The sequence below is a fragment of the Haemorhous mexicanus genome, chromosome 1 (genome assembly GCF_027477595.1).
Source record: "Haemorhous mexicanus isolate bHaeMex1 chromosome 1, bHaeMex1.pri, whole genome shotgun sequence".
NCBI lineage: Eukaryota > Metazoa > Chordata > Aves > Passeriformes > Fringillidae > Haemorhous > Haemorhous mexicanus.
The window spans coordinates 155,388,908-155,413,832 of NC_082341.1; the positions used below are offsets into that span (position 1 = coordinate 155,388,908).

The 24,925-nt window shown below is 42.4% G+C and overlaps 1 protein-coding gene across 5 annotated transcripts in view; it reads right to left on the reverse strand.

Annotated features, from left to right (window-relative positions):
• The window catches only part of TSNARE1 (t-SNARE domain containing 1), a 450,161-nt gene that overhangs the window by 273,654 nt on the left and 151,582 nt on the right, over positions 1–24,925 (reverse strand). For all 5 annotated transcript variants that reach the window (XM_059867827.1, XM_059867836.1, XM_059867801.1 and 2 more), the window contains one exon: positions 19,129–19,198. In XM_059867827.1, coding sequence (XP_059723810.1) covers positions 19,129–19,198 — 70 coding nt within the window. The remainder of the gene's footprint in view (positions 1–19,128; positions 19,199–24,925) is intronic.

The following is a 24,925-nucleotide window of genomic DNA, read 5'->3' on the forward strand; positions in this document are numbered from 1 at the left end:
CTGTTTCACCCTTTGAAAACCAAATTAGTCATTCTGCATTACTGCACCCTGAAGATATTGCAACAAATTGTTTAATAATAAAATAACTCTGGGTTATATGTGAAGCATGAGGTGAAAAAATTTCAGAGGAATTGTTTTACCACATTCCAGTACCATGGATGTACAAAACACTTTTTTCTTAAAGCCTCTCCTCTGAATAAAATTGGGATTGGGACGGCTGTGGAGCCAGTCTTAAGGCTTTATAGGAAATAAAAGATTATATTTTTTTTTTTTCTTGTCTGTCCTTATTCTTACCAAAGTGAATTTCAAAATCCAGAGTTTAATGTTCCGTGCTCCACCATAGACACAGCTCAGACTGCACAGACACATGTTAATAGCAAAAAACTAAAGCAGGCAAAATTATTTTAAAAGGATTAAAAATAATCTGTTCATTGTTATTTTGCATATTGAGTAATTACAGCTGTGACAAGTAAATTGAATTAAAAATCACTCCAGTCCCTAAAAAGCCCCTACAAACAAAATAGCCTGAACCCACTACTGAAGGAAAATACAAATCATCACAAATGCAGTGCACCTTCCCCAAGCCCTCAGACATTTATGTATCAAGCAGCACCTCTTTAAATGCTGAAAAAAAATATACAATTATCTACATAGAAACATCAGACAATCCCCAGGTGAGCAGACTCCTGCCTATGGGTGTGTGCTAAGATCTTACAGCTCCACTCAAGGAACAATTTATAAAACCAGTCATCTGTTGTCACAAGGAACTGAAGTGTCCATGAAATCAGCATTTAATTAAGGAAGTCATAACATCTGGTTATATTAGATCACAGAACTAGTGAATCTTTAATGTTGGAAAGGACCTTTAAGATCATTAATCAACCAGCACCACCATAATGTTCACCATTAAACCATGTCCTCAAGTGCCACATCCCCTGCTTTTTGGACACTTCCAAGGATGGTGACCTCACCACTTCCCTGAGCAGCCTTTTCCAATGCTTGACAACCCCTTACATGATGAATTTTTTCCTAATACCCAACCTAAACCTCCCCTGGTGCAACTTGAGGCCATTTCCTCTCGCCACCTGGGATAAGAGTTTGCCACCCACCTCACCACAACCTCCTTAGTTAATTGTAGCGAGCAGTAAGGTCTCTCCTGAACCTCATTTCCTCCAGGCTAAACCCTCCCAACTCCTTCAGCTGCTTCTCATGAGACCAAATCTTTGAGCCAGCAAAATATTCAGAAGAGTGCCCCAGAAAACACAGCAAACTCACAGGCACAATAAATAAGGATGCACAGGATACCAGCAAGTAAGCCAGAGTGTAAATCTGCTGCTGCATCCACCAGCCTGGAAGGAATTGAGCTATAAAAGCCATAGGAAAGGTCATGAAAGAAGGGAGTGATTTTTATTAACCCCATTGATGAGAGAGGGAAGGGTCTGAAAAGAGCAAATATGATGCTTATGGGTACAAACAAAAGGATGGTGTCAGCTCTCTGTGGTTTATCTGACTTCATTATGTACAGCATTCTTTTGAAGCCAATCCTGTTCTTGTTTCACCCAGGAATTATTCTGAGTTTGTGTTTTCTAGGCATCTTTGCAATTTTACAATCATCCTACACTGTGCCAAGGGTAGTTTAAGATGTCATATGAGGTTCTTTACTCATGTTATTTATTTTTTTCCCTGGTTTCTCTGAACACTGTTTTGCTCCTGCTTAGGCAAACTTTGATTTCAGCTAGAAACTCTATCCCTCCACAAAAACAGAAGGCAATGGGGAAAACAGTGAGCCATTCACACGCTCATCATAAATCTCTCCTCTCTCACAATAAACAGTCCATCATGTTCCAGCTCCCCCTCATGCTGATGATTTTCCCACTCTACAAATGCCAGATTTAATGCCTCCTTCAGCTCCTACTCCCCTCTTTGTGCCCTCATCTGCACCATCATTTACGAATAAAAGGCTGCCCGGATCATCATTTATTAAGCTACCACATTTTCTCCATAGGTCCAACAGCTCCTGCTGATGTTAATAGGACTCTGTACAGAGAAACTTCACAGAGGGATGTCACACCAGCAGCTCTGGAGCCTCTCACAGAATGGTTTGGGTTGGAAGATCATCTAGTTCCAATATCCCTCCATAAATTCTCCTGTCCAGGTGTTAATCACCATGCAAAAGCAGCAGATTTGGCCATGGTCCAGCCAGGAGGGTTCCTGGTGAACTATTCAGAGAATCCTGCTTTATACAACAAAGGGAACAGCTCTTTGCACCACAGATTTATTCTCACAGCTTGTTGTTGTTTCTTTTTTTAAGCCTAATCAGCATTGAATAATTTCTTAATGCTTTAGAAAATAATAAGAAGTTAGAGCTGAGCAATAAAGAACTACACCTTGATTTTGACCAATTCCCTCCAAAATCTAGGGAAAAGATCCACTTGAACACAGTCCAAGGCAAAATCCCCCATAAGCAGCAGACCTGTAAATAATGGAACCACACTCTGTGCAATTACCAGCAATAAATGACTTTTATCCTGGGTAGCTGTCACCTGCCTTGAGGTGGAAAGGGAGGGATGAGAGAGGCAATCCACCAAGGTGCATTTTTCAGGAGCACTACCCATCTGCACAGGAATAATCTCCTTTTGCTGAGCAGGCACAGCAGCTCATGCATAAACCAGATCTTCCCAGCCCTCTCCATGTGGCAGCCCCTGCTGAATGCAGAGAGGGAAGCAGGTGCTGCTGTGGTTTTGTGTATATTATTTGGATGGGTAGGTTGGGAAAATTGCTTGGACCAGTCTAGGGAAAAAGCTCTTTCTCTGAAAAGGAAATCTGGGCAACGGCATTAAAGAGATGCTCTGGATTTCTGAGTATAACCATAATGATAATTAATATACATACACTAATTTTAATTTTTTTCCTACTACACAATGACTCTGTGGTCTAGAAGCTGGATTCAAGAATATCTTCACAAGAAAATATAATATGGCTTTCTTTCAACAGAATATAAGTGTCACTGACAAGACCAAGCATTCCTTTTTTTCCTCTTTATTCATCATTTTGCCAGTTGACAAGTGTGAGAAGAGTACTCACTACATACTCATTTCACTTCTAAACAATGAAGAAAAAAAACTGGTCAGCAGTCTTGAATGAGAGAAGAGTCCAATACTAAAATATTCAATATTTAATGAACTTTACATACTAGAAATAGAAATAGAGGTGTATAACTGATTAATTATCTCTTCCGTAGAATCATGGAATAGTTTGGGTTGAAAAGGATTTAATGATTGTTTACTTCCAACCTTCCTGCCACGGGAAGGGAACCTTCCACTAGAGCAGGTTGTATTCTTACATCTGTTATCTCTGTGTTGAAAGCTGGAGCAGGAGGAAACCTTTCAGTGGGAGCAAGAACTGCTGCAGCAGCACCAGGAACTACAAGTGCTCTGTTGGCCACAAAACTGTGTCCCTGAATGGGGGTTCAGATAAATGAAAATCCCAATCTTTTTTTCACTTCATCTTTTTCCATGCCTCAATTTATGTGTCTTTCTAACAGACACACCAACACACAAGACACTTGAAAAAAAAACAGAAAAAAAAACCCAACAACAAAGTTATTATTTTATATGGATAACAAGATGTCCTACATATTTATTTAAGAATGTCTGTGTAGTGTATTTAGACACACATATATATGTACACCCCTACACAAAAAACGTATCGATAATTATATATCTGGGAAAAAAAAAAACAGGTAAATGCTAAACTAATTCTTGTTGGTTGCACTGCTTGAGCAGAAAGAAAATGAGCCCCAGTGGCTTCATAAAAATTAGGATGAAACATAGCTGACATTTCCTTGGCTGTGACTAATAAGCTCAGAGCAGCAGAAGTGACGTGTACTGGGGCACTTCTCCCTCAGGCAGGGGCCAAGGCTCTGAGTGTGACTGGGATTACTGGGTGCCAGCACCACAGCCCATCTCCCAAATCCTCCTGGCTCAGCATGCAAAGTGAGCTCAGATTTGGGAAGAGCTGTGATCCAAAAGCCCACACCTGCCTATGCAGAAGAAGTCATGGTGGGAAGTGATGCATTATTGGAAGTGGGTGGGTTTGGGAATGAATTTTGTGGGGAGTCAGATAAAGCTGAGATCAGCTCCTGGAATTAGGGTGCCTCATGTGCCACCCCCCAGCCCAAAGGCTTGGACACATGAAAATACTCAACAAATATTGTCCTGTATATTTTAGCTTCTCTTTCCTTCCATAGCAATGAGCCATTTCCAATGTGGAATTTCCTACAATGCAGCACATCGCCCTGAATTGCACCACCTCTATCTAAAGCATCAATTCAGCCCTTGCTTCTCCAGGGCTGAAAGGATCCTTTCCCTCCTCAGGCTGTGTGCCTGTTACAGGAACTGTGTTGGGTGACACCTGCCTGGTCTGGTGCCCAGAAACATTTCCAGTGCCACGACCCCACCTCTTATCCCAAGAGCACCAGTCCCAAATGGACCTGCTTCCCACCAGCCCTGCTGTCCACCCCTTTGCCCAGCATTTTGCTGTGTTAAAACCAGCCAGGCAGCTCAGGGGGTGCACACCCAGCCAACAACTTGGAGAAGAGCCCTTTCAAAGATTTCTTTTCCTTTTTTATTTCCTTATGACCACGTTTTCCATCCCTCATCTTCCTCCCCTAGGTACAGACCCGCTATGGCACATAAAATGCCAGAGGCAGCCGTGCTCTGCTGTAAAAACAGATGTTTTTTTAATTGTCCATCTCACAGGCATAATTGGTGGAACGAAGAAACACATAAAATAGGCTGCAGCACACGTGTCAAGGGAGGCAGCTTTCCTCAGCTGTGGCGAGAGGGGAAAAAATCTCCCTCTCCCAGCCTGAGAATGTAGTAATTTACAGAGATCCACTCAAATTCACTTTTCAGGGCCGTAATTAGCATGTTCTGGCCCTGTAATGCAGCAACCTTTACCCTGTGACCCTGCTGTCTCTTTTTATGGCTTGTTAGCAGTGTGGTCACTCAGGCACAGCCAAGAAAAGCAGGTTCATATGGAGCCATGGGACTGCTGCCACCCAGGGATGGGAGTGCCTGGGTAAAGTGCATTTCCTCACCTACCTAAAACTAACATTTCTTACTCGATTCAGAGCATTTCTATGCAGGAGAAAAGGTTATTGCTTTTTTTTTTTTTTTTTTTTTCACCCTTGTCATTTGCTCATTGCAGGAAACCTTTTCTCTTGTCAGCTCAGTCAACTCTAGAATTAACCAGGATGCAAAGAGCCTGCACTCCCAGGTCTGAGTGAAATCATATTCAATAAAGATGATTAACAACCAGAATGCTGGTAAAAAAAATAAAATATTAAAAGGATCAGGGCTTCCTTTTATTTAAACTTGGTTTGGTATCTGACTTTGAACCTTTCATAACAGACTGCTCCCCAACTCTGTGATTAATTCACTGTAGAACCTTAAAAATTCACAAGGTTTCTTTCTCCATCTGTAAAATGAAGAAATAAAACTAGGACCTAGATTTTCAACATTTCTACTGAGGCTTTTAAAATGCCTGTTGCTATAGTGCTGTGAAATCTTTTTACAAATGAGTCTGAAATATTACCAGTATCCAAGAGGTAATTACAAAAGAATAAAAAAAATCACTATTTTTTCTGGTGTCCTTTAAAACCTTTAAACCTGGATTTGTAATTGAAGTGCAAACTGACCTTTATAAACTGTACAGCATCACTAAAATACATTATTCTCTAAGGCTTGGGGGAATTTTCCATGCTCAGCAATTCAATAATCTCACTTGCTTTCATTTCTGCTCTCCAGACAATGTGACATAGCTGGATTTTCCTTCATACTCCAGTGGCAAATCAAGCAGGAGAGACTGAGGAGCTTCATCAATGTTATAATCTAAATCTCCTGTCAACTTGCTGCTGTCACCTGCTTTTTGGCAAATAACTCAGCTGTCTTGCCCACCTTCTCAAACATCCCAGCAGTTAATACCAACCCATATTAAATCCCATTTGCAATCTGCTACCTCAGAAGGTTCAGTGGTCTATAAAGAAATGATCCATCAGCACCAACTGAAATAGTTGAGGTGATTTTGTCTCTAACTTGGCTGTACAATAACACAACTGCACTCGTGTGCAGTACCATGGACATAGCCAAAATTTCAGGCACAAGCCTTTGCTACAGGGTAATTCACTGAAAGGAAAAATAAAGTGCACAGAGAGCTGCATGCAGGAAAATCACTGCAATCCTGCATTGAACAGGAAGCACCCAAAGTGGTGATTTCAGAAAAATTTCAGTTCTTGGGAGCTCATCCACAGACAATCAGTTAAACTCTGCTCTGCCCCAGTCAGCTCTGCTCTCTGCAGTACAAGCCCAGCTTCTCCTGCTTCAGAGGGCTTTGCATTGTCAGGGCTGCAGAATCACAGAATTCAAGTTGGAAAAGATCCCTTAAATAATCAACTCCAACTCTTAACCCAGCACTGCCAGGCCCACCACCAAACCAAATTCCCAAGTGCCACATCTGTGTGTCCTTTACATCCCCACAAGGCCACTGTCCTGGGCAGCCTGTTCCAATTCTTGATAATGCACAATATTTTTCCCAATATTCAATCAAAACCTCCCCTGGCACAACTTGAGGCTGTTTCCCCTTATCCTGTGGCTTGCTATCTGGGAGAAGAGATCTCTCCCCTGTTTACAACCTCCTGCCAGGGAGTTGTGGAGAGACAAGATATGCTCTGAGCCTCCTTTTCTCTGGGCTGAGGTCCTCCAGCTCCCTCAGTTGCTCCAGAGCCTTCTCCAGCTCCTCCCTGGACACATCCCAGCCCTTCAATGTCCTTCTTGTTGTGAAGGACTCAGAAATAAACCCAGAATTTGTGGAATCTGCATCTGTGCCTGCAACCTGCAGTGCAAGGCTCTCATTCTGCTCTCATCCCCTTCTTTCCACCAGGGACAAATTCACCTGAAAAAGTGACACCAATTTACCTCCCCCCATCCCACAGGCAGCATCCTTTGTGTTGATCAAACAGCAGCTTGTGCCACCCCTTTTTCTTTTACACCTTTTGGTCAGTCCCCTCCATCAGCCTCCTCTGGAACCCTGAGGTCCTGCACAAAGCCATGCTCAGAAACACATCTAGGAGGAGAATTTTGACTCAAGGGTGGTACAAGCTCACCAGATCAGCAACATTCTATTTTTGGCCACAGCCAGGATTTTTCAGTTTGCACCTCCTGGGATTCAGCACCAGAAACAAAAGCTGCTGCTCCATCTCCTGCTGCTGTGTTTGTATTTCTCCCCAGGTTTTGCCTCCAAGAAGCAAGACTGGACTCCAGCCATAATCACCTCCTCTCAAGGCAACAGATTTTTCCATTTTTTGCCCAAAAGGGGGTATATTATAATTTATAACACCCTCCAAAAGGGTGTTAGACAAGACTTTGGCTCACAGAGTTAACATTTCCTGCAGCTTAAAGGAAAGAAAAGGAGAAATTCAGCTGAAACAAAACACTGTTGAATGTTGTAGCAAGTTTGCTTTGTCTGCACCTTTCATAGCATCATTGTTGCCATGGGACCAAGTGGCAGAGCACTCATGGCACTCAAAACTCAAAACCACTCAAACTTCATGGAACTGTTTACTGCTGCAAAGAGCAGGGATTCAAGTATGCAGTTTGAACCCTCTGTAACTGTTTACTGTATCAATACTAAAAAAATATCTTCAAAAAGAGGTTGAAAATTCTCCCTCAGCTAGTGAAATCCCTAAGGATGTACACTGGGGAAGTAAGAATTTTTTTCTCCCATTCATTATCTTCAATCTAGAAAGAAAATTCCCATTTTTTGACACTGCAATCTAGGAAAGAAGCCTGACATTATTTGTTCATTATTCTGCAAGGCTGAATGCATGAAGATCACAAGATGCAAGCAGGGAAAGTCTCACACAAATTGCATCTGTGTTTTGTGAACAAAGAACATAAGCAGACAGCAATATAAAATACCCTGGTAAACAGATATAATCCCCTTGAGGTTTCAATTATTTCAAAATAAAACACATTTGCTTGTTGAACACTTGACCTTCAGCTTTGTTATTCAAGATGTTGTGGACCCATGGCTGATCACAATTATTTTCTGGAGTAAATCTGTTAATTCACATGTTATATGACAAAAAGCTGTGCCATTAGTAACAACCAGTCAATATTGCATTAAAATCCTTTCCTTCCCTTCCTTTTCCTTTTCCTTTTCCTTTTCCTTTTCCTTTTCCTTTTCCTTTTCCTTTTCCTTTTCCTTTTCCTTTTCCTTTTCCTTTTCCTTTTCCTTTTCCTTTTCCTTTTCCTTTCTCCTTTCTTTTCCTTTTTTTCATTCTCTTTTCCTCTTTTCTTCTTTTTTTTTCTGTTTTCACCTGGCATTATCCACTTCTATTTCTCCAAGACATTTTCCCAAGGACCATCCTTATGTGCCTTACCCAGTTTCACTTCAAACAAGTCAGGAAAAGGGGTTTAAACCAAATCCCCTGTGAGTTTCTAACCCTAGTGCAAGGTGTCCCTGCCCAGGGCAGGGGGTTGGATCTGGATGATCTTTAAGGTCCCTTCCCACCCAAGCCATTCTGTGGATTTTCCTCTGATCTCACAGTAGTGCTGAACCTGGAAGTGTTATTTGCTAAAAACCCCACCTGCTTACTTGGTTTAAGCACCCAATGTCCACACAAAGAACACAAAATCTGCCTAACCCCTGGTGTGCCTCCTGCAGTGGGCAGATGAGGGGGGTGTCTGCTCCTGGGGTTTATTCCTGATGGAGCAGAGTGTGAAAGGAGTCACCCATTAAATCACTGCAGAAAAAATGCAGATATTCATCCCAGAGGGACTTCCCCAACCAGCAACAGATTGGCAAATCCTTGTACTCTGCTCTGAGATTGGAGTATATTTTCTTTTTCTTTTTTCTTTCTTTCTTTCTTTCTTTCTTTCTTTCTTTCTTTCTTTCTTTCTTTCTTTCTTTCTTTCTTTCTTTCTTTCTTTCTTTCTTTCTTTCTCTCTTTCTCTCTTTCTCTCTTTCTCTCTTTCTTTCTCTTTCTTTCTTTCTTTCTTTCTTTCTTTCTTTCTTTCTTTCTTTTTCTTTTTCTTTCTTTCTTTCTTTCTTTCTTTCTTTCTTTCTTTCTTTCTTTCTTTCTTTCTTTCTTTCTTTCTTTCTTTCTTTCTTTCTTTCTTCCTTTCTTTCCTTTCTTTCCTTTCTTTCCTTTCTTTCCTTCCTTTCTTTTTCTCCCTTTCTCCCTTTTTTTCTGTCTCTCTTTCTCTCTCTCTCTCTCTTCCCCCTCAAGCCCAGCAGACCATCCAGAGGATGCCAATTGCTCCAAAAGACATCCTGCAGAAATGTGGGATGGCTCAGCTGGAGCCATGGGTCACAACAGACATCACTCTCCCATTGCTCCCAGCTCTGTGGGCAGCACCAGGCTCAAGGATAAACCAGACCTTACACAAAACCAGCAGAAGGATCCCAGCAACCATTATTACCCAAAGCCAACAGAAGGATTCCAACAATCATTGGGATGTCTGGGTTGCTGTGCCAGAGCCCTGGAGGAGCCCCTGGAAATTCTCAGCCCTGACAACTGCTCACTCCACATGGGAATTCCCAAACAAACCTCATCCCACAGGTCCCTCTGGCCAATCCACATGAACTGTGTGGTTCAATTTGGAACTGATGGCATTAAACCCACCATAAAGATGCAGTTGTTCTATCCCCCCTCCAAGATTTTTTTTTTTTTTTTAAATTACAAAACTTGTAAATACTTAACCAGAGGGAAGTGGCTCCAATCAGGATCTCAAAAGATAAACTCCCTGCCTGTGGATATTTCAACCCAAATATAAATTTTTTTGCCCTCTGCAGGCTATGCTAACAGAATGTGATCTTGTCTTGCACTTTCTACAACTTTGCAGGAGGAGAGAGGCAAAATATCTGAAGTTGGTTTGTTTTTCAAGGTGAGGGAGGATGAATTTTTCTCTGTTCCTTGAAACACAAATTTTTAACCTAATCATATCCCACATTTCATTGCTAATACATGAAAATATCAAAAGATGTCTACTCCAAATTAAAAAGCTACTATTTTGGTAATATTAAGCAGGGAAATTTGCACACTTTTTAATGATTCATCTCAGAAAGGCTTCTGAAAAATTAGCAAAACTATTGTGGTGGCCCAAGAGATGAGAAGGAACATTTTATTCTATTTATTTCTTCGTCCTTCTGTCACTCAGAGAACAAAAAAATAAAAACAACATCAGTGTGAAATCAGCTTTTCCCAGATAAACATCTAAGAATAAATTTATGAAAAATCCCCAAACATGACAATATTTTTACACATTGCAATATCTAGCCACACTTCTGGTAACGTAAAATTTTCAAGCTACAAATAGAGTGCTCACTGGGGGATGCAGTTGGCTTCCAAAATGCAAAACAGAGGAGCACAGAAGATAAGGGGGATAATGAGAATGTCTCAAAAACTGATAGCTGGATGGTCGTGGAGCCAAGCAAGCATTGTTGGTAAAAATATGCTGGGAGAAAGAAAAGGATGTGGCCACAGAAGGGGCCATGCAGAGGTAGGGCAGCATTTTTCTGGGAAAAATATCCTGGCTTTGGCTCCTGGAGATCAGCACAACTCAGCACAGTGCAGGCACAGAAATGAGGTTGGGAATGGGGGACAAATTGTAGGAGGGATCAAGACCATCCAAGATCCCTGAAGGCTCTGACAGGTCTAGAAGAACAGGCTGTGCATGTTCAGACAACTGATTTGCATGGAAAGAGAGAAAATAGCAGGGAAAACTTATCTATAAAAGGTAATTCCGTGAAACCTGAGCTAGGACACACCCCAGGACCGTGGACATCCCATCAGCTGGATCAACACTGGAGCCAGGATTGGTGGTCTGTGTTTCTCCTTCTCTTTCTCCCTATGTTTATTCCATCTCTCTCTCTTCCTTTTCACCCACCCCCTTATCCAAACACACTGCCTTTTGCTTAGACAGGAGGCCAGGGACTAATTTATCCTGATTTCCATGCTAAATGTGCAATTTACTAAGGAATCTTTAAGCTTGTCTGACTTTTGCCATTCCTTTTGACCACAAGTATCCACAAATCTCAGATGTTCCCTTCCCCTAAAGGGTGGGATGCCATGAGAACAAACATTTTTTACCTGGGGCACCAAAGGGGGGAATGGGGTGAGGAGAAGAATTATTTTTACAGTATCTAATCACTGGCAGAAGACAAAAAATCATCCCATTGTTTACCCAGATCTGTGCTACAGATGGCACAAAGACCATGGGACACTGCTGCAGATCCTTGGAGCAGATGTGCAAGGACATGGGCTCACACAATGGTAACTTCTCCTGCTCCTCATCCCCCTTGGAGACCTCACAGCCCTTGTGTTCAACCAGCTAGACCTAGAGCCAGTGGGCAAATCTGCAACCTGGAGATGGGAACAAGGATATGTGGGAAGGCTTGGGCTGCAATCAATGCAGTTTTCACCAGCATGGAGTGTGCTGTTCCTCCCTTGACTCTGCAGGGCTCTGAGAAGGAAAACCAGGGGATCCTGGTGGACAAGAAGCTGTCCATGAACCAGCAATGCCCTTGTGGCCAGGAAGGCCAATGGGATCCTGGGGTGCAGAGGGAAGAGCATGGCCAGCAGGTCAAGGGAGGTGATCCTGCCCCCCTGCTCAGTCCTGTGAGGCACATCTGGGGTGCCCTGTCCAGTTCTGGGCTTTTCAGGACGTGGGGAGCTCCTGGAGTGGGTCCAGTGCAGGGCCATAAAAACAATCAAGGGACTGGAGCATCTTTCTTACAAGGAAAGGCTGAGGGAGGTGGGCTTGTTCAGCCTCAAGAAAAGGCAGCTGGAAATGAGGTTCTATCAGTGTCTGCAGTGAGGTGTCAGAGCATGGATCAGGCTCAGCTCTGGGGGGCCCAGCAGTGGGACAAGAGGAACAGGCAGGGACTGATGCCCAGGAAGTTCCACCTGAACACAAGGAAGAACAACACAACTCACTGTGGTGCCTTCCAGCCTCACTCAGGCTGGGATTTTCTGTGGTTCTCTGACCCACCACTGCACTGAGGAGAGGACAGAAACCATAAGCTGAGACATGAAAGCATAAAAAGATTACATAAACAGCAGCAGCAGTAAGAGACCTTTAAGAGATTATTGTTTATTCCCCAGATGCCACCATTCCTTGTCATCTCCAGGAGGATCCATCCCTTGCCACAAAAATTCATTCATCCTTTACTAAAGGGTTTAAAATTCCCAGCCTACATCCACAACCCATCTTGATGTGGGAAGTCACTTTTGCTTTGACCAAGGTTTCTGGCCACCTCAGAACTCTGGCAAGGACAATTTTGGGAGAAAAACATTGAAAAGCAAAACTTTGCTGACAGATTGATTTGTAGTGGCCATTAGGAACTGCTCGAGCATGTGAAGGGATACTCCAAGGACCTCTCTAAGCAGGGCAGGCAGTTCAAAAGTGTATGAATTTATCATCATTGGAGGATTCTGCAGTTCATCACCAGCTTTTGTAATTTATCACAGGGATGTCACATATCTGGAGCTCTGGGATTCTTAAGGGTGAGATCTGTCACATAAATACAGTTATTAAGGCAGCGAGTGTATTATACAGTTAAATGCAAATGTTGCAATCTGGCAACCCATTTTTACTGCCAAAACCTAGAAGGTTTTTCCTGTCAGAAATTGATGCCAGTAGCGATAAATGGGGGATAGATAAAGTTAATCCGACTGCTTTGAGTTGAACAGGGAAGGTATTACTTTGAAGGGTTTAACATATTAACAGAATCAAAACGACATTTCAAAATATTTATGGAAATCTTTTTTTTTTTTTTCAAAGCTTCTACAAGCGGTATAACAAAACCTTATAAAACATTATTAAATTCTACCCTTAATTAAACATGCTGACACTTTAAAGCTTCTGTCTGATTTACTTTAACAAATCTTCTTTCTGTAAATTATGACTTTAAAACATCATTCTGCTCTAAATGAATCTGTATTCCAGAGGAATTAAAATCTTTTTTACAGATGCTTTAAAAAAAAAAAAAATTAAGCTATACCTCTAACTTATCAATCATAATGGTGAAACAAGAAGAAGGAAACAATACACATAAATGATAAAAGTAACTGAGGAAAAAAGGTCATGTCAATTCAGAAAAGCTGAAGGGCATGGATCCACCCACCTCTGCAGCAGGTTGGTGAGGCTTCAAGCCATGAGGAGAACTATTCAGCCTCCCCGGAGCATCCAGAGGAACAGGGGAATGTCCAAAGGGCCCTTTGGTCCAGCTAAGGTACAAATGACCCCACAGCTCCCCCCAAAAAGGGTTATTGCATTTCTCAGTGCAATATGAGTTGGGTGGGAACAAAAACTGAGTTACCTCAATCATTCACCCTGAAGGGGAAATACCAGTGCCAGTTCCCTCCTTTGGATCAGGGAGTGTCACTTGAGATGTCCCAGTGTGCCACCACACCTAAGTCTTGTGCCAAAATTTCCAGCCTCAGACACCCTGGGGCACCTCAACAGCTCCAAGAGTCACCAATCACATCCTGGGCTGCATCATGAGAAAGTGTGGCCAGAAGGTCAAGGGAGGGATTGTTCCCCTCTGCTATGACCTCGTGAGACCCCACCTGCAGTGCTGTGTCCAGCTCTGGGGTCACCAACACCAGGAGGATGTGGAGCTATTGGAGTGAGCCCAGAGAAGACCACAAAGATGCTCTGAGGGGTGGAGCTCCTCTGCTCTGAAGCCAGGCTGGGAGAGCTGAGTGTTCATCTGGAGAAGAGAAGGCTCCAGGGAGAGCTCAGAGCCCCTTCCAGAGCCTAAAGAGGCTCCAGGAAAGCTGGCAGGGACTTTGGAGAAGGGATGGAGGGACAGGACAAGGGGGAATAACTTTGAAGTGAGAAGTTGGACATTGGGAAGAAATCCTTGGCTGTGAAGGTGCTGAGACCCTGGCAGAGGCTGCCCAGAGAAGCTGTGGCTGCCCCATCCCTGGAAGTGTTCAAGGCCAGGCTGGATAAGACTTTGAGCAACCTGATCTACTGGAAGGTGTCTTTGTCCAGGAAAGGGGAGTGCTGGAACTACACAGCCTTCAAGGTCCCTTCCAACCCAAACCATTCCATGAGTCTCATGCTTGCCAGGATGAGCTGAACCTTGACAGAGTCCAGAGACCAAGAAAATGTAGGAAACCACCTTTAGGTTCTTATCCATAAGAGGGTGCAACAACCTGTGCCAGGCAAGACCCACAGATGAGTCCAATCTGTCACAAACTTACTGATCCTATCCTGAATGTCAACACATGTGTCAAAAATGCTTCTACAAATCCAGCAAAGCACCTCAGACTGAGCCTGAAAGCCCTGAAGAGCTCGTGGCTTCAGTCTTTGACAGGGATGCCTCTCCTCCCAAAAGCATCCCAAACTGACAATACTTCACCCTAGGTTTCCATCAGTTTTAGGGTGGCAAAATAAACTGATTAATTTATTTTACTGCTACATAAAAATTCTGCTGATAAGGATGCAAATTTCCTGGGGAAGGGTGAGGAAGATGGAATTCCCTTCAATCCCAGTAAAGAATATAGCAATCTATGTATGCATGCCCAAGGAAAAGAGATGCTCAGTGAAGTCAATATTTGACCCAAAAACAGGTAAGTGCAGCAATGCAAAAGCTGCACTTTCAGTCTCTTCCAGGACTGCTGAGTTGTCCCACCATGAAGCAGTTCAGATCTCAAACTCAGCTTCCCCACTTGGAAAATGCTTTGGAACTCCTTTGTGGCCATAGGAATTATCTGCCATGCACCATCTTAACCAAGAATTGTATCAGTTCAATCAGAAAAGCAGGTTTGTTCTCTCACACTGTACAGATGTAGAGCTGAGCCTTCTGTCAGGTGCAAGAAAAAATCCTACATATTTCAACAATTAGCACTTCAAAAAAAAAAAAAAATAATGCCAGTGGGAAAAGTGAGGTGAAAGCTAAAAATCTTTTTTTTTTTCCCTCAAATCAGGAGAAACCAACACTTCTTTTAGTAAATCTTATCAGTACTAAAATCTCATCAGTGCTAAAAGCCCCAAAAATATCCTTCTTATAAGTCCTTCTTAAACAGGTAAATTCTTCTGCTAGTGACGAGTGAAGGATGCAAAAATCCTTCAAGGAGTGAAGACTCATGGGCTACATCCCAGACACACCTGAAAATGGTAAAAAGCTGTGTTTGTGACTCAATGCTCTCATTCCTCTTGACCTTGCAATGACACAAGGTCAAATGTCCCATAAGGTGACAAACTCCTCTCTGGGGTGAGCAGTGCAGGAGCCTGGTTTGGAAAGCCTGGATCACTTCTGCAGCCACCCAGCCTCCAAGGAAAGGACATCAAGGACCTTTCACTGCCACTTCAAGCTCAGTTTCATGGCTTCCAGGTAGTCAGCAAATGCCTCTTGCATCCTGCATGGCCACTTTCTGCATGGCCACTTTGCTTTTCTTGAGTTCACAATAAGACAGGGTCAGGTTGTGTGAAAATTAAAGACTTTTAAATTTTTTTTTTCTTCTAACACACCTCTCAGACAGCATTGTCCAGGTTAGAGGGAGGCTTTCATTTTCATTTCCACTTTGTGGAAGATGTTGGGAGACCAAAGAGCTGCACCAGTCAAAAGAAAGGAGACTGGTTTTCACTGTCTTTTGGAGACAGTGCTCCACCTGGGTGTTTAATTTGATTTGCCTAAATTAAAAACTCATTACTTTCAGTGCCTAACATTGGAGAACCCCTTCATCCCACACACTCTGGCTAAGGAAGCAGATAAATGTCTTGGAAGCCTGGATTATTAAACCAAAGGTCAGAGAGAAAACAAATCAGTCGATTTTTCCTGCATCATTGGAGAAAGCCTCAGCTTTGCCTCCTGGCCTTAGCTCCTCATCCCAGCTCCATCCACCTTTTTTCCCTTTGCTCCCACTCCCTTTCCAATTAATCCAGGGTCAGTTGCATTCAGCCAAGAGCTTTGTATGGACATTTACATTTCACTTGCCAGCACATCCAGCTCCAAGCATGCAGCCCACAAATATTTGTGCTGGCTCTGGGAAGAGCCTCGACCAGGATTATTCACTTTGGGTCTGATATATACCCTGCTCACAGCAGCAGCCAAGTCTGTCTCACTGACTAGAGCTGGCACTCCTTGTGGGATGAACTCTCCCAAATTTACTTGCCACAGATACAATCCTTATTCTGAAAGACTCAGCTCTCAAAAGCAGAGAAACCATTTCAGAAAAGGGAAGAGACCAAGCTGACAGTAAAAATCCTGCCCTCATCTGATGCCTTTGTGAGTCCTGTGCTTAAGAGGCAGAAAGTCTGCCTGAATTTGGCAAGGAAGCAGGTAACTTTGGGGTTTTTTTTCTGTTTTATCAGGACCCTGCAGCAAGGTAAGCAAACACTTCTGCAGTGTACAGTCCAAAGCAGCTGAATGTCCTGTGTGGCAGAACAATTCACCATTAATCCCTATTCCCAAACACTCTGCCTTCCCTCATCTGCCTAATTTTAGGCAGCCTCATTTTAGGCAGAGTGACAGCCACTTAACAAGAAAGCAGAAATTGTGGCAATTTTACTACTTAGATACCCAAACCCATTATCCTTCTCCTAACAGCCAGGGCTATAAACCTGCCAAATGTTCCCTCACTGCTCCCATCTTCAAAGCTAGAGGATGTTCAAGGAGAGACATGCATCAGCCTCTGAAGGAGAGGGGTCAAGTGGCAGAGGAGGAAGATTAAGCCATGATTTGCAGCCATGGAAGCAGAAAGCACTGCCCCAAAGGTCTCACCTGAAGAGCTGACCCTCCTGAGCAGAGATCTATGCAGCCCTGCCAGCTCTAGTGATTCATGGCACGCTGCTTTTTTGCTGGTGCAGCTCTCAGGAGAGACAGGCAGAAGTTCTTGTAGAGCACTCGAGGCTGGTTTGCCTGGTGGTGAGAAAGGGGGGCAGTGGAAGGACACGTCAGTGTTAGGGCAGGATGACAGACAGGGAGGACTGAAGGGAAGGGAGCTGCTGGTCCTCCTCAGCAGAGCACCCTGGTACTGCTCTGTATGGAGCTACAAGAAGCCAAATGGGAGAAGTGGGAGAGCCATTAGACCATGGGGAGAGGGGATGAAGCAGGAGACAGCTGGAAGAATTCTGGGGCTGGTGACAGGGGTAGGGAAGCACAGTTAAAATTTTAAAAAAATGCATTTAACTATCTGGACAATCAACAATAATTCCGAGATCAAAAAATAATTAGTGCAATTAGTGCCTTATGCAACTATTTATGTAACTGCTCAGGAAAGAGGAAAATTATCTAGGCATGTTTCTAGAGTGCTCTGAAGAGTCGAGGAATTGATTCTTTAGGTAAAATTTATTTTTAAAAATTGTTTAGGAGAGCAAACACAATATCTGCATTATACAGAGTCTTTTCTGGGTTAAGGATCTCCAGCAGTTATTAAGGTGCTTTGTGCTGCAAATAATTTTGTACGTGTAAACATCTTTCCTGATCACATCAATCTCCACAGGCTGACTTTTTACTCTTGCATCCTCTCCAATCTCCTAAATTTACTTTCAAATCTTCTGACTATTACTAATTTTAATCCTCTGGTTTGCAAAACAGTACATGTGAATTAGGGCAGATCTGATGCCCTGATGAAAGCAATGGATTGGAGGGAAAAGGAGAGACATTGCAAACAGGTCTGAGAGCTTATATTGCATAGAGAAGGTCACTCAAGTCCATCAGGCAAATAAAGAAATAAACCCAAAATTCTCCTCTTTCTTCACAGCCAAATCTCAGCAGGAACAGCAGTCACACACGTGAAATCAGAGACATATCCTAACCAGTTGATTTTTGCCTGCAAGCTGCTTGAAGGGAGGCACCTTTAATAAATTGTGCTACATTTGGAGAAGTCATTTGGATTCTGTAATTAGCAGACATACAAGGAGAGCTAACTGTGCGTGTTTGTGTGTACACAGCCCTGGAAGAGGGAGTTTAATGAACTGTGTCTCCTGCAACTGCAAATCAAGTTTCATTTTGTCAGTGCTGTGCCACGTGATGCTGTGATGCAGCTTCCAACACCACAACATACTTTTCCTCCTATAAAATATACTCTCCCTCTTTTATTTTTTCATAGGATCATGGAATGGTTTGTGTTGGAAGGTTCCTTAAAGATCACTTGGTTACAATTCTCCTGCCATGGCCACTTTCCACTGTCCCAGGTTGCTCCAATCCCCCTCCAACCTGGCCTTGGTCACTTCCAGGGATGGGGCAGCCACAGCTTCTCTGGGCAACCTGTGCCAGGGCCTCACCACCTCATAGGGAAGAATTCCTTCTTAATATCCAATCTACATCTACTGTTTTTCAGTTTGAAGCCATTCCCCCTTGTTCTGTCACTACATGTCTCTGTCTCAAGTCTCTTTTCTCTTTCCTTTTGGGTCCATAGACCTTGTCCAAGTAGAACTGGGGGATAAAAGGAAAGGAACAAGAAAAAGTTACAGAAACATCTGTTTTGGTTTGACTCCAGCCAGCAGCTAACCTCCCACAGCTGCTCATTCACTCCTTACTCACTGGTGGGGTGGGGTGAGAAGCAGGAAAGGCCTTGACTCTGTGTAAGAACTGCTCAGCAGCAGCTAAAATATCCCTGGACTATCAGCATTGCTTTCATTAAAAATCCAAAACACAGCCTCATACTGGCTACTGTGAAGAAAACTATCTCCATCCCAGCCAAAACCAGCACAGTTTCCTACTCCATCTTCACTTTAAAAATAAACAACCACCATCCTCAACAACAAAAAAGCAACAACAAAAAAAAAAAAAAAAAAAAAAAAAAAAAAAACAAAAAAAAAACTCCTTCAAAACCTACAGAATGCCCTCTTCCACCACGGGCCATCTTTTCTGTGTTATCTCCACACCATTCTCTGCCACATCAGACCACACAAGCAAAGCTTTATATGATCAATGCACATCCTACCACCATTAATCACCAACAGGAACGGAAAAAACCAAAGTAATCCTGACAAAAAAGGTGTCCAGCTATAATAAAAGGATTGAAAAAAAGGTGAGGATAGATGAGGGGAAAAAATGAAAAGGCTGGGACAAAGAAAGATCTGCAACAATTTAAAATAAACTCACAGTCCATCCTGCAGCTCTTGAGTATCGTTTGAGGTCCCCAGGGATCGAAGACTTCTTTCCAGAGAGGTCACTGTCAACAGCACAGAAAGAAAAGATAAAGAAGCAGCACACCTTTTCAGAGAAAAAAAATTACTGGATCTTAGTTCAGATATTTGTCTTTTAATTTAATTTTATTTTTTTAAAAATATAATTAAGTATCTGAACAAGCCAGCTATGAGAGAAAGGGGACCACATCTACCAGTGGCCACTGCCACAGAATGATAAATTGGGTTCTTTTGAAGCTTAAATGGTGAACCCATGTATAGCATGCTATGACATGATGGAATATGACCCCTTGTCAGAAAAACCTCAGTTCCAAGGACTTTGCACAGATCTCTGACTCTTCCAGCCTTGAGGTAACACGGAATTGTGCACTGAGCATTTCCAGCTGGAAATGTGCCCCTGGTGAAGAGGCAAGAAATTGCATAATAAATGTTTATTGCTCTGAATTATAATTAAGAGGCAGAACACTGATGTCTACTCTGATATCTTCCATCTTCTTGTTCGAGATGCTTAAACTCAAAATGTTTTCTATCTTTTGGCTCAGAAAAAATGGAGATGTGATCATCTCCTGTGTTTGTGCTCACAATTTCTTGGGCTTTTCCATCAGGAGAAGAAAATACACTAAAAGCAGCTGGAAGGTGGAAACATGGTTTGCTTTGTAATTTGCAATTACTTCAGATTTAAGAAATATCTATATAGATGTTTGTGTATATAGAAACAGAAATATAGGAGTACTGCTGTCTTTTTCCACCCTTTAATTTCACTGTCTCAATTTACTTTCAAACTAACAACAGGTCACTACTTTTGGATTTAGCACAGCCAACAAGCAAAGCACTTCAAGATTTCCCACAATGGAACATGCTAAATAAATTACATTCTTGATATTTACATGTGGGATTTCTTTCAGGACATTTCCAATTGTAAAAACCCATAACCCGTTATCAGTCACGCTTCAATATTTAAGGATAGAAAGAAGACCAGATTAAAAACATGGCTCAATTATTTCTGCAGAAATTTAAGAAATCCTCTGTTTTAATGACTCTGCAGACTTGGACTTGGCCTGTAATTTTGAACAAGTCACTTAATTATATTTCCACTGTCAGACAAAATCCTCTCTTCTCTTCTGGGCTCTGCTGGCTTGACACCAAAAGTCACTAAACAGCATAAAAAGTAACTAATGTGCCTGAACTACATGAATATTCAAAAAATCTTTGAATACCACCATATATTTCTGTCAATGCTAGTTTTCAATAACAGATTTTACTGCAGAGTTTGGAGATTCGGTAAGATAAAGCCTCAAGGAATTGTCTGTAACTGAGCTAATAATTATTTTTCTTTGCTGGAAGCACAGTGTTCTAAGGAATAAATTGGAAGTTTTCACTAATAACCATTTGCTTCTGTAGAAGGACACCACTGACCCTGCAGAGATCTCATGAATACTATAATTCCCTCTTTTCCTCTCCACAATCCTAACAAATCAATTTCCCTTGGAATCCACATACTGTTCAGTTGAAATACAAAATTTTGCATCAACTAAAAATACTTTTGGGCCCATCAACCCTTTGGAACAAAGCAGAGTGTGGTCCTTGGAGAAAGGACAGCAAGCCAAGGTAAATAAAGGACTTGTGTGGACACTGAATTTGTAAGAACAAGTTAATGTCATGTGTGCAATTCCAGAACAAAACCAGCAGCTACAGCCTCCCTGAACCTTTCTAACCTGACCTGCAAAAATAAGGACAATTCAAAGTGAGTTTTACTGCCACCTGCTTTGAAGAAGACTGGAGTTGGAAGCAGTTTTGCTACTGAACAAAACACTTCAAGACTTCACTCTCAATCAATTTTACACTGAGGCAAACCCAGGAGCTGTCAGATTTGTTCAGAATTTTGGAAAACCTACAAAAAGGTGAAAAGAATATGAGACATGAACGTGAGAGGTGAGGAAAGCGTTCATCAGTTAGATGAAAAAGTGATCTGTGATTAGGTTCTTATCCAATAATTTTACCTAATATTCCAATTCAAACACAGTATTTAAAAAACTAAATAAATGTCAGTTGTCCCAAAATGACAAGATATGCACTCTGGAGGAGCCAAAGGCTATCATTTAGTAGCTCTTTTGTGGAAAACAGCAGGACTAAAACTCCAACATGACTTTCCTAAATCTCAAGAAAGCCAAAAGAACCCTGCATCAAAAGAGGAGTGGCCAGAAGCTCAGTGGAGTTGATTCTCCCCCTCTAATCTCCTCCCAGGAGATCCACCTTGACTGCATCAAGCTCTGGGGCCCCCATCCAGAAGGATGATGACCTGTTGAAGAAAATCCAGGTGGCCATGGAGATGACCACAGGGCTGGAGCAGCTCTGCTCTGAAGCTAGGCTGAGACAGCTGGGTTTATTCAGCCTGGAGAAGAGAAAGCTCCAGAGAGGACTTAGAGCACCTTCCAGTGCCTAAAGTGGCTCCAAGAGAACTGGAGAGGAACTCTGGACAAGGGCATGAAGTGATAGGACAAGAGGGAGAGGGTTTACAGGTTCAGATTGTATATTAGGAAGAAATTCTTCCCTGTGAGGGTGGTGAGGTCCTGGCACAGGTTTCCCAGAGAAGCTGTGGCTGCCCCATCCCTGGAAGTATCCAAGGCCAGGTTGGATGAGGCTTTGAGCAACCTGGTCCAGTGGAAGGTGTCCCTGCCCATGGCAGGGGGTTGGAACAAAGTGATCTTTAAGGCTCTTTCCAACCCAAGCCATTTTATGAATCTATAATTAAATCTGAGCTACTCTGGTCTAAATCTAACTTGCTTCAACCAAGAATGAATTTATCAAAATCCCTGCAGCTCCCGTGCTGAATGTGGAAAATCTCTCTCAATGTTCCAGTTCTGGTCATGTGAGCAGTAATTTGACCAGAGAAGCAAAACATCAAGCTCTGCTGGAGGGATGTGTGAAGCCACTCTTAGAACAGGAATCTTATTTCAAAAGTCTTGTTATTTTCATTATTAAAAGGCATGCCCAAGACCCCCAGAATGAGGCACATTCACAAGGCATCAGTGATGTGGGTGCTGCACTGATTTACTACACAGAGAGCTTGGCTCCCAGTTGCCTGTGCAATTGCAATCCTTAAATCAATGGAGGATGAGAAACCATCCTGAGATGGCAATGGAGACTCTATCACACTTGAGGGATACAGGAAAATCCTTTTCTCAGCATTTAAGATTGAGGTAATGGAACTGCACATGGCACCAACCAGTTATGGGCAGTCATTAAAGAGTGAGGAGCAGGAAATTAGAGAGGCAAGAGACCCATTAGAGAGTTCAGGTTCTCCATCTGGCCAGCACAGACCTGATTCCTCCAGTATATCCTCCACTGACCAGCCAAGATGCACCAGAGCAACTCCATTTAGGAGTGTTATTTATTGTACTTATAAGATACTTACTAAGAGGCAGCTAAAATCTGCACATGAAAAAAGATGCAAGGTCTCAATAAAAGTATAATGATAAAAAAAAAAAAAATGCCATAAATGAGACAAATTCCAGCAGTATTTGAGCTCCTTTTTGTGTGCTGATAGGAAAATCAACTAAATTTAAAAAACTGCAAAACATGAAAGTTGCAAAAGTCAAGGCACCATGTGACAACCTGGTCTATTGGAAGGTGTCCCTGCCCATGGCAGGGGGTAGGAACAAAATGACCTTTAAAGTCCCTTCCAACCCAAACTATTCTATGATTCTATGAACCTTCCTTATTTTCAGCAGGGACAGCCCCAAGAGATTAAGAGAAAGAAAGGAGGAGCAAAGATTAGGAAAAATCTCCCTCTACCCTTTCATACTTCTATAATAGATGGCATTAAAAGAAGTCTATAAGCTCACAACCTGGCAGGAGAGTGATCCAGCAGCATATAAAAAGAACCAGCTGTCCTGGCTAAAATTTGTATTTAACAAACGAGGAAGATTTCCATTTTCATGGCAAAAAAGGGAGCAGGAAGCATTTAGAGGTGAGAATAATCACAATCAACTCAGAGCTATCAAATCCCCCTTGGTCAGGAAGCAAGTCCTGAAGTGCCCAAGAGGAATTTAAATCACCCCAAAGGCTAAGAATTCAGTAAAAAGAATAAGGACAGCAAAGAGGGACAAAGCACATTGTGTTTATTACTTCTGCAGTGCTACTCAATAAAATTCAATGGTGCTTTAAAATCCTGGTACAAAGTTGACTCCTTGTTTCATTAAAAACAGTCATTCCCCAAAGACATAAAAGGTTTTGCTGAGATTGGCCTCTACCTGGGATTTTTAGAATCTAAACAACAAAATCATAACATGGCCAACTCCTGACAGCTTGGAACAGCCTGGCCAGGGAAGGGGTGAAGTCACAACCCCTGGGAGTGCTGAAAAATAAACCAAGGCACTTGTCAAGCTTTAGTGGCCTTGGTAGTATTCAGTCAAAGCTTGGACTTGGAGATTTTGGAGGTCTTTTCTAACCTTAGTGATTGTATGACTCCACAATTCTATGATCTTCAGCACCCCAAATGGGACAAGAACATTTCAGGTGCACAGTTAGATCTCCAAACACAACGGGGAACCTGAAAAACCCCAGAGAGGTTGCAGCATGCCAGGAAAAGGAAGGAAAGAGGAGCTGTGATAGGATTTATGCAATTTGTAGGATGTTCAGCACACCATGCCCAGCACAAAAGGAGTAAAACCATCACCTGGTGAGCATCTGTAATGCAGCTGCCTCTTCCTTGCTCAGCCACAAACAACATCACTGACTTATTTTCCATGCTCCAGGTCAGAGCTTCCTGAGTTTCCTGAAGAGCTTTTATGCTACAGAAAGAATTATAGGCATTCTTCCCCGTTTTCTAAGCCTAAAAAGTTCTTAACCTAAAGAGAATTAGCTCTGTCAAATCTCAGCACTACACTCAGCATCCTTCTCCTGTAAATCTCTAACCACTTTTTGGGGGAAAGACTATAAAAAATAAACTGAATGAAACTGATTTTGCCAGACCAAAAATAATACGGAAAGTGAACAGAGCAACAACCATAGAGTATCTCATGGGCATGTCTTCAACCTGAGAGCACTTTAAAAGGCATTACAGATTCATTGATTCATAGATTTTAAAAGCCAGAGAGAGCAATTCTGATTATCCAACCTGATTTCCTCCCATAAAATTTTGTCCCATCACTCCCCAATCCCCATCAAGACTGGGGACTGCAGCTGCACTAAAGTATATCTTATAAAAAAGACATTTGAATCTTGATTTAAAGGTTCCTGGCAAAGCCAAATCCATCAAGCCCCCTCCACAAGAAGTTCTAATGGCTGGTTACCCTCATACAGAAGGATTGAATTTGTCTGGCTTTAACTCTGATCTCCTGATCTCCTCCTACATGAGAACAATAGATTGAGGAGCCCCTTGCTATCTATTTGATGTCTTTCTTGCTAGAGAGGTACTTACACACCAAGACTGAGTCCTCTTGGATGTCTCAAACAGAAATTTGGATGGCACAAATTTTCAAGTCTGGTTTTTAGACATCAAATAGTTTTGGCTTTTCTCTGCACCCTCTCCATTTTTGCAAAAAAGTTTTAAGTGCAGGCATTGTCATTATCTGCTTCACAGAGCACTCTCAGTTCAGGCAACTCTTAAGAGGAAACACATCATCACCATCTCAAGAGGAGAAATAACAACAACAGTGGTTGTCAAACACAAATTGAAATGGTTAAGGCAATTCTAACAAAGAACAAAAACAGAAGTTGGGTTGTGGTATTTCGAAAGTGATGTGCCATTC